The sequence below is a fragment of the Malania oleifera genome, chromosome 1 (genome assembly GCF_029873635.1).
Source record: "Malania oleifera isolate guangnan ecotype guangnan chromosome 1, ASM2987363v1, whole genome shotgun sequence".
NCBI classification, from domain to species: domain Eukaryota; kingdom Viridiplantae; phylum Streptophyta; class Magnoliopsida; order Santalales; family Ximeniaceae; genus Malania; species Malania oleifera.
The window spans coordinates 5,767,420-5,786,384 of NC_080417.1; the positions used below are offsets into that span (position 1 = coordinate 5,767,420).

General features: G+C 39.0%; 1 protein-coding gene across 1 annotated transcript; it reads right to left on the minus strand.

Moving 5' to 3' along the window:
* Window positions 1–3,148: 3,148 nt before the first annotated feature.
* Window positions 3,149–3,902, minus strand: LOC131150751 (large ribosomal subunit protein uL24z). The gene has a single exon (XM_058101688.1). It carries the CDS (start codon window positions 3,792–3,794, stop codon window positions 3,354–3,356), a length of 441 nt encoding a protein of 146 aa, XP_057957671.1. The 5' UTR covers window positions 3,795–3,902; the 3' UTR covers window positions 3,149–3,353.
* Between the last annotated feature and the right edge of the window lie 15,063 nt (window positions 3,903–18,965).

Sequence of the window (18,965 nt, forward strand, 5' to 3'; positions counted from 1 at the left end):
TAAAAGAAGTATCTGCAGGCTAAGCTAACAGTCGTCGCCAATAAATTGATTTCTTAGCTTCTCACCTACATACGTCAACAACACTTCAAAATCAAGAATGGCCTTCTGGAATAAAATGCACCAAATTAAATTCATGTCTCCGTAAATATCAAAAGACATTCCAACAAATAAAAATAATGCCTTCATTTTTGTTGCTTTCTACTTTTAATATTATCATAATTTATTACAGGGACCATCAACGTCCAAACAATAGAATAATAGGACAATTTGGTCCTAAAAAATATGATTCGCATGGCCTGGGGATGAGATTTCCAGCAAAGATACCCGTGGACAAGTGTGGGGGTGGGGTTCTCATGCTTTGATAGAATTATCCTTCATTTTCACACAAAAAAAAAATGTAGTATACTTTTCTACTGCATGTGTTGAAATAAGATGTCACAGCCCCCTGATAAACAGACATCTAGATCGGATGATGGGTTGGTTCTATTGTGAAACCTAGGCACCCACGGTGCCAAGAAAAATAAATAAATGTAGGGAAATCATATATTCCTCGGCGCAAGAGTATCATTTCCAGTTTGATCCCTTTGAATTCTAGTTTATAAGTCACAATCCAATCTAAAATAATCTACTCGAGAGTTTTCTATCCTCTCGTGTGCTATTTGATTAGAATCAAATTTGAAGCACCAAATATTGGTAGGCATGCCCCATCTGTTATAGTACTCTCTAGCATTCTTGTATTGCTGTTTTTAGAACTTCCAAAAAAAAACCCACAATAGATTTTTGGCCACGCACTATATCATATATAAACAGAGAAATTCATTCTCATGAGCCCTAGGTGTGCTAATCCCATATTTTTTAACTTTCTGTATCATGCTGTGAAGCTGTCCATGCACCATTCCTAGGAAGAAGCTTCCCAATCAGAACTACCTCACATCATCATCTCAGAAGTATTGGACTGACCAATTATTGCTAAACCGCTACAGAAGATTCCAAGGCCAAATCCTTATCAAGGCTCTTGGACCTCTCCTCCCTGAGGTCAGTGCCCTCGCCAGTGAAGCTCTACCGCAGCTGTCATTTGGGCTTCTCAGTTAGGTTTGCCAATGATGGTAGAGCATCAAATATGGCAACAATACAAGCCCTCGTGACTCTTATAAGATGGCCCAGGTCTGCTAGGATTTTCAACTCTCATAAGCCACTAGGCAGCACATGCAAAGATATCTCCCCCCTCTCACACAAACTAAAATTTCATCATCTTTCTAAGAGCATGATTAGGTCTGCGCTTTTCCCCCCTTGTAAGGAAAGGATGGAGTTAGGGAGTCTCAAATTAAGAGTGACCAATAATTATTAAACGCTTTAAGACGTGAGACCAGACACACCCCCAGCACTAGGGGTGTGCAAACAGTAGGCTTGGCCAAATTTGGTTAATCAACCAAATTAACCGTAATTTTCAGTTAACAATAATCTCTAACCGAACCAACCAAATTAAGTGTTGTAACCAAACCGTACCCGACCAAACCAACTTTTCAGGTAATTCGGTTAACCGAATTTGACTGAAATAATTTAAAATTATTTATAAAAACAAAATATGATTGCAAATTTAAAATTAATTATAAAATTAATGTTTAACCTTTCTTTTAATTGTAAGAGCTGAATTAGGAAAATGACATTGATTTAATAAATAAATTAAAAAAATTGAATAATTATATAATATATAATATATTAGTTATATTTAATATTACTAATTTATATTTAATTTTTAATTAATTAGTAATTCGGGTAATTTGGTTAAATGAATTAAAATTTCCCATACCCGTACCGAAAACCAAATACCCGAAATTATCCAATTTGGAACCAAACCGAACCAAACCGACCAAACTCAGTCGGTTAATTCGGTTAAACCCAAATTATGTTCACCCCTACCTAGCACTCTCATCCAAGCTGCACAAATTGAGTGCACACACGCATGCACACATGCATGCAGAAGAGAGAGGAGGAAATAAAAACCAGACTGGTTTCCCAAAAAAGGAATAAGGAAGAATTTCGACATTCCTTTATCTCCGAAAAACTGTAAAGAAATACCATCCCACCCCCCACACCCTGCGCAGGGGAAAAATACCTAGACCTCAAAGAATCTGTCAATAAATTCAAATATAAAAAACCTCAGCTCAGCATGCGAGAGAGAGAGAGAGAGAGAGAGAGAGAAGACATGTTATCAATATAACATTCAAAATAGCCATTAAACAACAAGAGGAATCACCTTGCGATCCAAATTAAATCAATCGCACGAAAGTTCTCACATCCATCAAGCAAAACGTCTCATAACTACAATAAATATTCTGGGGTTTGGCTTAATCCTAATTTATAAATATATATGTTCTCCAAGTGAATCACTAGATCAAAATTCAATAAGCAGCTTGTAGCATTACTCATTCTGCATGACTCTTTGCAACTCCAATGCCAAATAATAAGAACAAAGCATAGCAATAGACTTACAACTATGGAACCATTATTTCACATGCTCAGTAATGTCAATCAAGAAGATTAATTCCATATATCCAAATAGATTTCCAAAGCCACATTCGAAATTGCACAAAGCAGAAATCCTAACTGAAAAGCTACAATGATTCAAAGCCATAATCAACATGCATTGCAGATAACAGGAGTAATATCATCTCCCACTAAGAAATGCAACAAGAGAGCCATCACCCTACTGAAAGTGCAAGGCAAGCCCTGACAACACCTACTCATAAGCTTGCAGAAGTGAAAATTCCAAAAAAGCACTTTAACTTCACCCAACGCAGTTTTGAGTTGAGATTTGAGACATAGTCGCACTAAGAGAAGGAAATATCAATAAAGCTTTGAGCCCATTGCCATTGGATAAATTTAACAGGAATGTACCTATATTCATGACATATACTAACAGAGACCATGGCTTAACCATGTCGTTGCTTTCATAAAAAATGAGACATCAAGTTGGGTATATTTTTTCTGTATACCTGAAGGATAAAAGTTGATAATCTGAACTCCAATTTATTTTTTCTTCTCATCTTCCTACAGTTTCAGTGCAATCAAACAAACAAGCAACGTACTGGAAATTTTAATTAAACTAAGAGTTCACCATCAGAAATGTCAGAGCGACGCATTCAAGTATCAAAATCCAAGATTTATATCAAAAAACCAAGATTTAAGATTCAATACACACAATCCACGATAACATAACATCAACAGATGCTAAAAGAGTATGTTCCTCCAGCCTTGTCGAACCTCGAGACCACAAAACAAACTAAATACTGTTAAAATAAAACAAATAGCATCTAGCGTAAAACCTGAATCGATGGAATCACGACAAATCATCAATCGACGCTCTGCATAATATCCTCGGCGGTGAACTTAGCTCCCTTGTCCTTGTCAGCAGTGGCACGACCTTTTGCCTTGCGATCGAGGAGGGACTTGCGGTCCTTGTCGAGGCGGAGCTTGGTGATGACGACTTTGGAAGGGTTGATTCCGACGTTGACAGTGGAGCCGTTCACCTTTTCTCTGGTGATGCGCTCGATGTGGATTACCCACTTGCGGCGATACACCTGCACGACCTTGCCCTCCCGGCCCTTGTAGGTCCCTCGAACTACCTGGACCTCGTCGTCCTTGCGGACCGGCATCGACCGGACGTTGTATTTGCTGCGCAGGTCAGTCGAGAGGGGTGCGCTCATTAGGACTCGCCGCAAGCTCGACGGCGCCGTGAAGTGCGCCTTCCGGTTCTTCCGGCGGGACGACGTTACTCGGGGGTTATACTTCATTTCTGCGGCACCACACACAATCTCTCTCCCTCCCTCTCAGTCGAATCTCAGAGAAGAAGCGTTAGGGTTAGGGTTTCTTCTTATAGCTACTGCGATGGCAATACTCAAAGTGGGTTGGGCCTGGTTTTAACAATACTGGGCCACATCCTTACTGGGTCATTTTCGGCCCATTTTTTGGGCCCTGGTTCCTAAATTTTTTGGCTCTCTTGTTAAATATAAATACTTAAAAAAATTTATGAGCCTATTGTACTTATTGTCGAGCTAAATTTTGATTGACAAAAAAAAAAAAAAAAAACAAAAACAAAAACAAAATAATAGGTTAATGATTTGGTTAATAGACTTTATTTTAAGTGGCTAAATTTTGGTTGACAATAAAATTCTTGCACTAAATTTCAATCAATTCGATTTTTATAAATATTTAATTCAATTTTGGGATCTATTAGCTATAAGCATGTGCATTGCATGTGGAATAAATTTATATGTAAAAAATAATTATAGTATATATAATCTAAATTTAATAATTTTTTTAAAAATTTTGGATAAGAAAAATCATATTCTTTACAAGCTATCTAATTAATATTATTGTAAGAACAATAAGGTGCAAAACTCAATTATATTATAAATTATAAAATAAAGTTCTAAACTGATATTGTTTATCATCATCAGGTGAAGTTCGTAAAATTTTTTATATCAGGGGAGTAACATATATTTTTGTCAAAAATTTACGGAAAGTCTATAGGATTTTCACAAGTGGAAAAGCAAAAAATGAGAGAAAAAGCTCATCATTTCATTATAAAAATCAAGAGATAAAATAGTCATTTAATACATAATAAAAAAAATGTAGAGTGGTAGAGTCATTTTTTGGAGTACCAAAAATGTCTCTCATAAAAAAGATTAAAAAAAAAAACTTCTCTGGTATTAGTTATTATTGTTGAAGATTTTAGAAGTTTTGACTTTCCAAGTTAGTATACTTTCGTATATAGATTGATTGTAAATATGTTTTCTAGATTAGAGATATGCTCTACTGGCTAAGAGATTTGTAATCCTAAATTTTAGCATTCCAATTATGTATAGTGGTTATTTATGCCCACAATATTGTAAATCAAGGCACAATGAATTATACCAAGTTTTGACTTGATATTAGAGCCTCCTGAAAACCTCCATCAAAACATAAGCCTCCCATACTATTCTGAACAATCATCGCAGCAAACAACTACCACCATATGGCTCCCAAATCCTTTACTCTCAAACCATCAACCCCAATAATCCATATCCAATCCGAAAATTATGGCTTCCATGCCGGAGTTGTCATCACCGAAGTTAACTATGATGTATGGTCCCAAATATTAGAGATGCAAATCACAGGATGTGAGAAGCTCGAATATATTATGGGTAAAATTGATTCATCGAAGGAAATTGATCCTACTGATACAAAGTGGTATGCAAAGAATCAAAAGGTCAAGGGATAGTTGCTAACCTCCATGTCGCTAGAGATAATGAAGCGTTATTTGCGACTGTGTACCACAAAGGGAATCTGGAGTGCTCTTGCCAAAACATTCTATGATGGATTGGATGAGACATAACTTTTTGTACTAAATCAACGTGCCTTCACCACCAAACAAGCTGGTCGACCTCTATCAACTTATTACGGTGAGCTTGTCAAAAATTTCCAAGAATTAGATTATCGTGATAAAGTTATCATGAAGGATCTCGATGATACTATCACCTATAAGAAATTTGTTGCACGGTTGAGAGTGCACATCTTTCTTAGTGGTTTGGATGCAAAATTCGAACATATTAGAGGTGAGGTTCTTCGGAAGAACCCCTCTGAAAGTTGAGGTGTAGTCCCAAGAGAGAGGTGAATTGGGTTATAATTTTTTTTTTTAATTATTTTCAAGAATTCTTAACCCTTTTGTTAATTTAACAATCACACAGCATAAACTTATTTACTTATTCAATCCGCAAACCAAAACCCAATACAAGTAATCAAAACTCAATCAACCAAAAACCAATCAACAACTTTAAAGTAAACAATCAAAGATACCAAACCAGGATATATTATGCAATTTTTGGCAATTTCAGCTTTTGCAATAATTCAAGATATTTGCTTGTTTGTAGCCTTGTGAATATGTGTAAGCCCTATATTGATGGATTTAATTTCTCAATATGATGCACACTATGAATCCAACACTCCTCCCAAGAACTTGGACCTTAAATAAACTTTTAGTTAATTAGTCTTGGGTGTTAACCAATCAACGTACTCCCTTATGGTTTACGCAATTTGTATTGATCAACCAACCTACTTCCTTTCAATTTCTACAAATCCCAAAATCAAAATTAATCTTTAGTTTATTTAATATCTAATCCACGCAATGTATATGATCAAAAATAAATTCAATCACGTAGTTAATAGATGCTGAAAAGTAAAGAAAGTAAGGAAGGAGAGTGACACCACGTTTTTTACGAGGTTCGACTTGTCTCCAGCCTATGTCCTCGCCTTTGGTCAATACCACCAAAGGATTCCACTATATCGTTCCTTTTCGGGTGGAACAAACAATTACAAGTGATACCCCACGCTCAAACACTCCTTCAATAGCCTAGAGCAATGCCTTTCCAAGTGATACCCCACTCTCGGCCACTCCTTCAATAGACTAGAGCATTGCCTCTCCAAGCAATGCCTTACGCTCGGTCCAACGATCCAACAACCTGGAATCGTCAATCACTACAAGAAAGCAAGAGACAATCTCTGTGTACAATAGCACTCTCACATAGAGCAGGTTAGTACAATTTCAAACACTTGATACTTCAATATTTAAATATCAAATTGAAATAAGATTGAAGCTCTAGTAAGAATTCACCAAGTTCTTTCTTGATGAGAATTAGCAACTCAAAACTTAAAGGTAGGATGATCAGCACTTCAGATTTTTTCTGCAATTTAGTTGTGCAAAGTGTTGAGCAAGAGAAAGCTTTGAAATAGTAAGTGTGCTTTCAACTTATGAACATATTTTTTTCTTTCTTGGTTGTTTTATATTAATTTGATTTGCAAAACCATGTATTTATAGACTTAGAAAAGTAATTTTGTGTTGCCTAAGTTTACTTGGAGTATCCCCCAAGTTTTCATAAATTTTGGGGCACAAGAAACCTTTATTTGAAATTTAAGACATTTAAAATTTCTAACCGTTAACAGTGTTCAGACGACTGAAATATCTGGTTCACTCTTCTGATGTTCCTTAACACGCTAAAAAATTTGAACTAGACACAGGGTCAGACGACCGAACTGAGGGTTCATTCTTCTGAAGTCCCAAATCAGACGACTGAATTGAGGGTTCAGTCTTCTGAAGGTGTACTGTCTCTTCTAAAATCTTCAATAGAATGAACTAATTCTTCAGTCTTCTAAAGAACTTCTTCAGTAGAATGAACAAAATCTTCAGTCTTCTGAAGTACATCTTCAGACTTTTGAGGATTACCTCCAAATTGCGAGGTGGATTTTGTTATAGAGTTGGTACTAGGTACGGTGCCAATATCGAAAGCTCCATATCGTATGGCTTTAGCAGAATTGAGAGAGTTGAAGGAGCAGCTACAGGAGTTGCTAGAGAAGGGGAGTATATTCAACCGAGTGTTTTACCCTAGGGAGCATCGGTGCTATTTGTAAAGAAGAATGATGGGTCGATGAGGAAGTGCATCGACTACAGAGAGCTTAACAAGGTGACGGTAAAGAACAAATACCCGCTACCCAGGATTGATGATCTATTTGACCAACTACAGGACACAGATTTTCTCTAAGATCGATCTACGATCTGGGTATCATCAGTTGAAGGTGAAAGTGGAGGACATTCCGAAGACAACATTTTGAACCCGGTATGGCCATTACAAATTTATGGTTATGCCTTTTGATTTGACGAATGCACTTACGACATTTATGGATCTGATGAACAGGGTCTTTCATGAATACTTAGACCGATTCATCGTGGTATTTATAGATGACATCCTAGTATATTCTAGGAGTGCTGCAAAACATGAGGTTCATCTGAGATTGGTACTGCAAATGCTCATGGAAAAGAGGTTATATGCTAAACTGAAGAAATGCGAGTTCTGATTGGAACAGATTGCGTTTCTAGGGCATGTAGTGTCCAAAGAAGGGGAATCAAGGGATCCGAGTAAAATAGAAGCGGTAGTGGATTAGGCAAGACTGAAGAATGTTTAGGAGGTCAGAAGTTTTCTGAGTCTTGCAGGTTACTACTGACGGTTCGTAGAAGGATTCTCCAGTTTAGCAGATCCATTGACGCTACTCACGAGGAAGAACGTGAAGCATGATTGGACGGATGAGTGCGAACTGAGTTTCCAGGAGCTGAAACAGTGGTTGGTTTTTACTCCAGTTCTAACCATTCATATGGGGATGGTGGATTTGTTATCTTCAGTAACGCCTCTAAGAAAGGTCTCAGGTGTGTTCTAATGCAGCATGGAAGAGTGATTACTTATGCTTCTCATCAAATTAAAGAGTACGAGAAGAACTACCCGACACATGATATGGAACTAGTAGCGGTAGTGTTTGCATTGAAAATCTGGAGGCACTACCTGTATGGTGAAAGGTGCGAAATTTTTACCAATCGTAAAAGTCTTAAGTATATTTTCACCCAAAAAGAGCTAAATATGAGGTAGCGTAGATGACTTGAGTTGATAAAGGATTACGACTGCACCATTAGCTATCACTTAGGAAAAATGTGGTAGCTGATGCTCTAAGTCTGAAGTCAGTTGATGCGTCGGTCTCACCAGTGGGAGTTCAACATCATATCTGTGACAACCCGAATAATAATGGGATTTAAATAATAAAGAGGAAGGGAAATGGAAATAGTAACAGAAGGAGGAAGTCAACTTCGTCGATGAATGCTACTTTGGAAGGAATAACCGAGGGGAAACATCAGGGCTTCGTCGATGAATACAAGGATTCATCGACGAGGGTTTTAGAAAATTCATCAATGAATACAGGGGATTTGTCGACGAGGGTTTTAGAAAATTCGTCGACGAATACAGGGGAATCGTCGATGAAGAGATACCAAGAGAGATCTGAACCGACTGAATTTCGTTGACGAGGACTGAATTTCGTTGACGAAATTATTGAAGGACTCGTCGACGAATGACATGGCTCATCGACGAATCCAGTTCTATAAATATAAAAAAATCCAGATTTTAACTTCCCCATTAAGCTAACTCACTCCTCTCTATCTCCCCTTCGGCCCTTTCTCTCTCTCTTTCATTGATTTTGGGCTAGATTTACGCTGGATCGACAACCCAAAGTCACCATGACGCTCTTGGGGAAGTTCTCTCCAAATCTGCCGGAGCGGATCGTTGGTGAAAGCAAGTTGGAAATCATCCCTAAGTTGAGGTAAGACTTTTTAAGCCAAATTTGGTCTTATGGTAGTTATAAGAAATGATGTACACGTAGAAATACTAAATTTTAATACTGAGAGTTTTCAGTTTCAGGGTATTGATCAAGAAATCCTACGGGGGTAGACCGGAATATTTTAGGGGCTTTCTTAGTAGCCAAGTAAGGGAATAAATTAAAGTTGTTACTTTCCACGCAAATTATTATTATTTATGAGTAACTTGATTTCCTAAAAGTATTAATGATATTTGAATATTATGGAATAAATGTATGTTTGATAAAAATACTGTCAATGTGATGAAACGTATATATATGTATGAGATGCTAGAAATTATGATTTTTAGAATATAATGTATGGTTTTATGCAGCAAATATGTGGCATGAATATTATTTTCCATGTAAGAATATCATGATACGACGATGATACGAATGAAATATGTTTTGTGAAATTATGAAAGAATACAGTATATTATGATGATTTTGAAATGCATGGTAATTGATGTAATTTCAAAACGATATTATAATATGTTTGGCACGAGGCCGTAATTATGATATGTTCGACACGAGGCTGTAATTATGAAAGTTTCTAATCATGTACTATATGTTATCAAAACCCGTTTGTTAGTTTAGTTTAGTTCAAGAGCTTGGTACCGTAGCTTATAGATAAGATGTTTATGATCAGATTAGTGCTAACCACCCTACCAGGGGGTGGGAGATGGATAGTCGATGTGACTTTCAGTAGAGTGTGGACGTCCACCTGGAAGTATGGACCTGAGTGCGGCGGGCCCATCGTACTTACAGACATATTTGACTCGGCAGTGGTCGACCAGTCATTGTCGGGTCCCACCTTCAGGCTGCACAACCCGTCATGGGAAGTAATACATGACACCAGCTAGCTATTCATCTTGGGTATGTTTTCAGTATTATTAGTATAATGGAAGTTTACATATGATATGATTTATCAGCAATTATGAAAGTATACGATTATTCAGTATGTGATGATAAATGTCTATAGATATATGAAATGTATTGTATATGTATAATTACATTAAATATTCCTGTTGCCACAGAGCTGTATTTAGTTTATTTTCCCTTACTGAGAAGCATCTCACCCTCGAAAATTAAATGATTTTTAGCAAACCCAGAGAGACCGGCAGGTCAGGGCCGCCGTTGAGTGATTGGAACTTCCCTACTAGAAGGGTAAGCGTTGAACTAGGATCGGGAGATTTTTGTTAAATGATCCTAGTGTTATTTTGACTTTTTGGAGGTTGTATATAGTAACAGTATTTTGATGATATAGTAAATTCTAGCATTATGTTTTATGGTTGGATGTTCGAGATTTTATGCTTACTGCTGCTTAGGTTTCCGCTTTGATTGACAGGTGTCCCCGTTACCCACGGGTTCGGGTTGAATTTTTCATTTAATTTGTTACATTATATATTGATAAATTGAGGTTGTTACATTTGGTATCAGAGACAGGTTACTAGGTCCTATAGACTTTATAGTGCAACAGTAATAATACTAGAGTATATGATAAAGGGATTTGAGGTCTAGTTTTGTAGTCTAGATGCAGGACTTCCGTGGTGGTTTGTGTGATTTTCCTGGGGTGACGATTTCAGGAAAGTCATTGTAAACTATCGTCGGGTTGGGTATCTAGGTTGCAGGATTGAATCTTGAATTAAGATCAGGAGTGACGAGTCAATTAGGAAAATATATTGTATAAGTTGAGTGATATGTATAGAAAAGGAGGTTTTGAGTTAAGTTACTTGTTTTTCAGGATGGACCTTGGTGGCAGTAGTGCCCATGCCAGTGGGAGTGAGGGTGCTGGACCCTCAGGCGCTGCGGGTAGTGATTTAGATGCTGTTTTACGCAACATGACACAACAGGTTATGGCAGAAATTGCCAATAGTTCAAAGGAACAAGGTGGTCTATCAGCACGCCATGGTAGTTCGATTGAGAAGTTTATTAAGATGAGTCTTCCAGCTTTCTCAGGTGGGACATATCCTGCAGTTGCTGAAAACTGAGTGCAGGAGATAGAGAAAATATTTACAGTACTGCAGTGTTCAGAGGAGCAGAAGATACTGTTTGTCACCTACAGACTGACTAGAGAGGCCGAGAGATGGTGGTCGGCAGTGAGACTTTTAGAGCAGCAGAGGACTATACCTGTGGAGATGACGTGGGAGCGGTTTAAGGAAATATTCTTCGACAGGTATTTTCTAGCCTCTTCTAGGGAGGCTAAGATTGAGGAGTTCTTGAATTTGAAGCAGGGACAGCTGTCAGTACAGCAGTATACAGCGAGGTTTATCGAGCTATCTCACTTCGCCCCGTACATCATTCCAAATGAGGCGAAGAAGGTACGACAGTTTGAAAGAGGCCTAAAGAGAGAGATATATAAGCAGGTATAGATACTGAAGTTGCAGGACTTTGTCGAGCTGGTTGACCGAGCCACTATAGCAGAAATTGGTGATCGGTTAGAGGCTCAGGAGCAGAGGCAGAAGAAGAGATCCACACCTACTAGTTTCCAACAGGGAGTCGGTCGTGCTACGTGGAAGAGAGGTGACTATTATAGAGATCGGAGATAGGAGACCAGGAATCGCGGTTTCCAGGGTGTGCGGTCATCTCCAGCTTACCCATCTTGCGGGAAGAAACACATGGCGGAGTGTCGTGCCGGGCGAGGTGTCTGCTACAAGTGCAGGGAGCCAGGACATATGATAAAGGAGTGTCCAACACAGATGGGTGCTGCTCCTACTCTTAGACCTGCACGAGGAGGTTACCAGGTGCCACGAGGAGGCCAGCAGAGGAATATGGCCCCAGCTAGGGTTTTCGCTTTGACGCCAAGCGATGCTGAGGCGGCCAGCGACGTGGTGACAAGTACGATGAATATGTTTTCATTTAAAGTTATTGCACTTTTTGATTGTGGTGCCACACATTCGTTTGTGTCCTTGGGGTATGTTAAATTATGTGGGGCGAAAATGCAATCATTAGATATCGGGTTATTAGTGGCTACACCGACCGGGTCAGCAGTGAGATGTAGTAGGATGCTCCGTGGTTGTCCAGTTGATGTTCAGGAGAGAATTTCATCTGCTGATTTGGTGGTGCTGGATATGCACGGGTTTGACATTATCTTTGGCATGGATTGGCTAGCATCTAATTCTGCTATTATAGACTGTCGTGCAAGGGAAGTGATATTCATACCTCCAGGGAAACCAGAATTCAGATTTGCAGGGTCACGAGTGCAATCATTACCTCAGATGGTCTCAAGTGTTCAGGCGAGGAGACTGCTCCAGAATGGTTGTCTAGGATTCGTGGCTTTTGTGAAGGAAATGTTAGAAAATGAATTGAAATTTATCAATACGCCTGTGGTGAAAGAATTTACAGATGTGTTCCCGGATGAATTACCAGGTTTGCCACCTGATCGTGAGGTAGATTTTCCTATTGATCTACTTCCAGGCATAGCACCGATTTCTAAAGCACCGTACCGAATGGCGCCAGCAGAGTTGGCAAAATTGAAAGATCAATTGCAGGATTTGCTTGATAAGGGCTTCATACGACCTAGTGTATCGCCGTGGGGAGCTCCAATGCTATTTGTAAGGAAGAAGGACGGGTCTATGAGGATGTGCATAGATTACAGAGAGATTAATAAAGTCACACTCAAGATCAAGTATCCTCTACCCCGCATCAATGATTTGTTTGACCAGCTCCAGGGTACACGGGTGTATTCCAAGATCGATCTCAAGTCAGGCTACCATCAGGTAAAGGTGAGAGTGGAGGATGTATTGAAGACGACTTTTAGGACCAGATATGGGCATTATGAGTTTTGGTTATGCCATTTGGTCTGACGAATGCTCTAGCGATATTTATGGATTTGATGAATAGGATTTTTCATCCATACTTAGATCAGTTTGTAGTTGTTTTTATTGATGATGTATTGGTCTATTCGAGGAGCTATGAGGAGCACGAGATGCATCTGAGGCAGGTTTTGCAGATGCTTAGGGAGAAGAAGCTGTATGCAAAATTCAGTAAATGTGACTTCTGGCTCGAGAAAGTTGTGTTTTTGGGGCATGTAATCTCAGGGGACGGAATTTCTATAGACCCTAATAAGATTGAGGCGGTAGTGAATTGGGTTAGACCAAGGAACGTTCAGGAGATCAGGAGTTTCTTGGGGTTAGCTGGTTATTATTGTCGTTTTGTCTAGGGGTTCTCAGCTTTGTTAGGACTGACGAAGAAAAATGTTAGATTTGAATGGGACAACAGCTGTAAGCAGAGTTTTCAGGAGCTGAAGTAGAGATTAGTCACAATGCTGGTATTGATCATCCCGTATGGGGGTGAGGGTTATACTATCTATAGTGATGCATCATTAAAAGGACTTGGCTGTGTGTTGATGCAGCATGGCAGGGTAGTGACATATGCGTCCAGACAGTTAAAAGAATACGAAAAGAACTACCCTACCTATGATCTTGAGTTGGCTGCAGTGGTACACGCATTGAAAATTTGGAGGCATTACCTGTACGACGAGCAGTATGAGATTTTATCTAACCACAAAAGTTTAAAGTATTTCTTCACCCAGAAGGAATTGAATATGAGACAGAGAAGGTGGTTAGAGTTGATTAAAGATTTTGACTGTACTATCAGCTACCACCCAGGGAAAGCAAACGTGGTAGCTGATGCACTGAGCAGGAAGTATGGAGTATCAGTGTTGGTAGTTATGGAGATCCAGCGTCCGATCATGATGGATCTAAAAAGACTTGGCATTGAATTGATAGAGAGTAATACTCCAGTACGTATCGCCAGCCTAGTGGTACAGCCTACTCTGCAGGAAAGAATTAAAGCTGCCCAGAAAGAAGATCCAGAATTGGTAGAGGTAATGGACAGAGTGCAAAGTGGCCAGGGAGATGAATTCTGCATTTCAGATGACGGAGTTTTGCGGTTCCGTTCCAGATTATGTGTTCCTGCTAATACTAACATTAGGAGGACTATTTTAGACGAGGCTCATAGATCTTTGTATACAGTTTATCCCGGCAGTACGAAAATGTACAAGGATCTGTGAGAGTTTTACTGGTGGAGTGGAATGAAGAGGAAGATTGCTGAATATGTAGCCCAGTGCTTGACGTGCCAGTAGGTAAAAGCTGAGCACCAGAGGCCGGCAGGCCAGTTGCAGCCGTTATTTATCCCAAAGTGGAAGTGGGATCATATATCCATGGACTTTGTTTCAGGGCTACCATTGACATCGCATGGCCAAAATGCGATTCGGGTGATAGTAGATCGATTGACTAAGTCCTCCCATTTACTCCATATCATGATCAGCTATTCCCTCAGCCGTTTAGTGGAGATTTACATTCAAAAGATAGTTCATTCTCATGGGGTGCCTGTATCTATTGTGTCAGATCGAGACTCGCGATTCACGTCACGATTTTGGAGGAGCTTGCAGGAGGCTCTGGGGTCTCAGTTATCGTTTAGCACGACATTCCATCCTCAGTTAGACGGAAAGACTGAGAGGACGATACAAATACTAGAGGATATGCTTCGTGTATGTGTTTTAGATTTTGGGGGTAGCTGGACTCAGTTTATGCCACAGGTAGAGTTCGCGTATAATAAAAGTTACCAGTCTAGTATTGGCATGGCATCGTTTGAGGCCTTGTACGATAGGAGATGTTGATCTCCTTTGTATTGGGACGAGATGGGTGAGCGGCTAGTTGTGGGGCCAGAGATGGTACAGCAGGTGTATGATAAAGTTTGGTTTATCAAGGAGAGAATCAGTGCAGCTCAGAGCCGACAGAAAAGTTATGACGACAATCGCCGCAGGAATTTGGAATTCGATGCTAGTGATCATGTGTTTCTGAAGATAGCTCCATTGAAAGGAGTTATGAGATTCGGAAAGAAGGGTAAACTCAGCCCTAAGTTTATCAGTCCGTTTGAGATTTTAGAGAAAGTGGGACCGGTGGCCTATAGGGTAGCTTTGCCACCTACACTATTCAGGATGCACGACATATTCCATGTATCTATATTAAGGAAATACGTCCCAGATCTTCTCATATTAAGCTATGGTGAGATAGAGCTCCGTGATTCACTAGCTTATGAGGAGGTACCCATGCAGATTCTAGATAGAAGGGAACAGGAACTGCGTAGTAAGAAGATTCCTCTGGTAAAAGTTCTATGGAGGAATCATGCGATATAAGAGGCTTTTTGGGAGCTCGAGGAGCAGATCAGACAGAACTATCTGCAATTATTCTAAAAAATTTAAATGTAATTAGAAAATGTGAGTAAATATGTAGTTTTCTTTTGCAGGTACATGTAATACTTTAGTTAGTATGTGGTATTTTAGTTTTGGGAGAAATTTTCTTTTGGTATATGTAATCTCCCAAGACTTGAGATTGTAATTACGGTATTCCTCCTCCACAAGTGAGGGTAAGTAATAAAATAAGTAGACCATTTTGCCTAAAAAGGGATGATGAATTATATGAGTAGTAAATTTCGAGGACGAAATTTTATAAGGAGGGGAGAATGTGACAACCCGAATAATAATGAGATTTAAATAATAAAGAGGAAGGGAAATGGAAACAAGTTAGGAAGTCGACTTCATTGACAAACGCTACTATGGAAGGAATAACCAAGGGGAAACATCAGGGCTTCGTCGACGAATACAGGGGATTCATCGATGAGGGTTTTAGAAAATTCGTCGATGAATACAGGGGAATCGTCGATGAAGAGATACCGAGAGAGGCCTGAACCAACTGAATTTCATCTACGAGGACTGAATTTCGTCAACGAAATTATTGAAGGACTCGTCGAAGAATGGCGTGACTTGTCGACGAAACCAGTTCTATAAATATAAAAAAATTCGGATTTTAACTTCCCCATTAAGCTAACTCACTCCTCTCTCTCTCTCTCTCTCTCTTTCTCCCCTTTGGACCTCTCTCTCTCTTTCATTGATTTTGGACCAGATTTATACCGGATCAACAATCCGAAGTCACCACGACACTCCTGGGGAAGTTCTCTCCAAATCTGCCAAAGCGGATCGTTGGTGAAAGCAAGTTGGAAATCATCCCTAAGTTGAGGTAAGGCTTTTTAAGCCAAATTTGGTCTTATGGTAGTTATAAGAAATGATGTACACGTAGAAATACTGAAGTTTAATACTGAGAGTTTTCAGTTTCAGGGTATTGATCAGGAAATCCTATAGGGGGTAGACCGGAATATTTTAGGGGCTTTCTCAGTAGCCAGGTAAGGGAATAAACTAAAGCAGTTACTTTTCACACAAATTATTATTATTTATGAGTAACTTGATTTCCTAAAAGTATTTATAATATTTGAATATTATGAAATAAATGTATGTTTGAGAAAAATACTGTCAATGTGATAAAACGTATATATATGTATGAGACGCCAAAAATTATGATTTTTAGAATATAATATATGGTTTTATGCAGCAAATGTATGGCATGAATATTATTTTCCATGTAAGAATATCATGACACGAAGATGATACAAATGAAATATGTTTTGTGAAATTATGAAAGAGTACAGTATATTATGATGATTTTGAAATGCATGGTAATTGATGTAATTTCAGAACGATATTATGATATGTTCGACACGAGGCCGTAATTATGAAAGTTGCTATATAATCATGTATTATATGTTATCAGAACCCGGATGTTAGTTTAGTTCAGTTTAGGAGCTCGGTACCGTAACTTATAGATCAGATGTTTATGATCAGATTAGTGCTAACCACCCCATGAGGGGTTGGGAGATGGATAGTCGATGTGGCTTTTAGTAAAGTGTGAACGTCCACCTAGAAGTCCAGACCAGGGTGCGGCGGGCCCATCTTACTTACAGACATATTTGACTCGGCAGTGGTCGACTAGCCATTGTCGGGTCCCGCTTTCGGGCTGCACAACCCATCATGGGAGGTAATACATGACACCAACTAGCTATTCATCTTGGGTATGTTTTCAATATTATCAGTATAATATATGTTTACATACCATATGATTTATCAACAATTATGAAAGTATATGATTATTTAGTATATGATGATAAATGTCTACAGATATATGAAATGTACTGTATATGTATAATTACATTAAATATTCATGTTGCCATACAACTGTATTTAGTTTATTTTCCCTTACTGAGAAGTGTCTCACCCCCGAACATTAAATGATTTTCAGGAAACCTAGAGAGACCGACGAGTCAGGGCCGCCGTTGAGTGATTGGAGCTTCCCTACTAGAAGGGTAAGTGTTGAACTAGGATCGAGAGATTTTTGTTATATGATCCTAGTGTTATTTTGATTTTTTGGAGGCTGTATATAGTAACAGTATTTTGATGATATAGTAAACTCTGGTATTATGTTTTATGGTTGGATGTTCGAGATTTTATGCTTGCTGCTACTTAGGTTTTCGCTGTGATTGACAGGTGTCCCCGTTACCCACGGGTTTAGGTTGACTTTTTCATTTAATTTGTTACATTATATATTGAGAAATTGAGGTCGTTACAATATCTGTATGAACCTGGAAAGGTTGGGCTTAGAAATTGTGGAGGGAAATCACCAGGCTCTTCTTGCTAGCTTGGTGGTACAGCCGACCTTACAGGAGAGGATCCGAACAGCTCAAAAGGAAGATGAAGAGTTGGTAGAGGTTATGGAAGGGGTACATAGTGGTTTAAAGCCGGATTTCAATATCTCTGATGATGGTATATTGAGGTTCCACGGTAGGGTTTGTGTACCGAATGACGTCGAGATTAAACAGTTCATTCTAAAGGAGGCACACCGTTTGCCCTACACCATACATCCAGGAAGTACGAAGATGTACCGAAACCTTAGGGAATCTTTCTGGTGGTCGAAAATTAAAAGAGAGATTGCCCGTTTCATAAAGCAGTGCCTGACATGTCAGCAGGTCAAGGCAGAACACTAGAGGCCAGTATGACCCCTTCAGCCACTTGACATTCCAGAGTGGAAATAGGAGCATATCTCGATGGATTTCGTATCGGGGTTACCTATGGCGGTGCATGGGCAGAATGCTATATGGGTTGTAGTTGATCTGCTGACGAAGACTGCGAATTTCATTCCAATCAGAGTCAGTTATTGTAACGTCCTGCTAGTAAAATAAAATCTTTTCCCCTATTTTAATATCAAACATTAACCTCAATAACGGAAAGACAATGATATAAAATAAATCCACACATAATACAATACCAGAGTGTCAAATAATCCCACAATGTACAAACATCACTGTTCTCTCGAAACTACCCTTACTGATACCAAGGGTTTACAAAACATGCCACCCAAAAATAATACTCACTCTCAAAAAGGGCAGTACAACAGCCCCTCTACTTGCAAGCCTGCTCCACTCGCCTAACTGGTTCACCTAAAAAATAATTCAACACTGGGATGAGCCAACGCTCAGTAAGATGAAACATGCTATTACTAGTGTGTGGCCACTGAGCTATAATTTGGTAAAAATAATCTGATTTAAGAATAGTATAAATAACTGAACTTGAAATGCTGAGATTACATAACGTATAATAAAACCATTGACTACATAATTTAACATGTCAATCTGTATGAAATTACTTTTCATATTAATACTACTATTCCTGAAAGTTTGATAACTCATAATATCTGAGAAATTTCCCTAGATGGCTGTATGTCATGATTTAACCCCTCATGACAGGGTTGTGTAGCCGAAAGGTGGGACCTATCCTGGCTGGCCTACCAGGGTAATTCAACTGAACTTCGACAGTCTGATCGGTCCCCTCAATCCATATCTGATGGAGAGCTTCTCCCGAAGTG

What these genes read in the sequence shown, in the direction of transcription:
- LOC131150751 (XM_058101688.1), bottom strand. Translation starts at nt 3,794, where the DNA reads ATGAAGTATAACCCCCGAGTAACGTCGTCCCGCCGGAAGAACCGGAAG.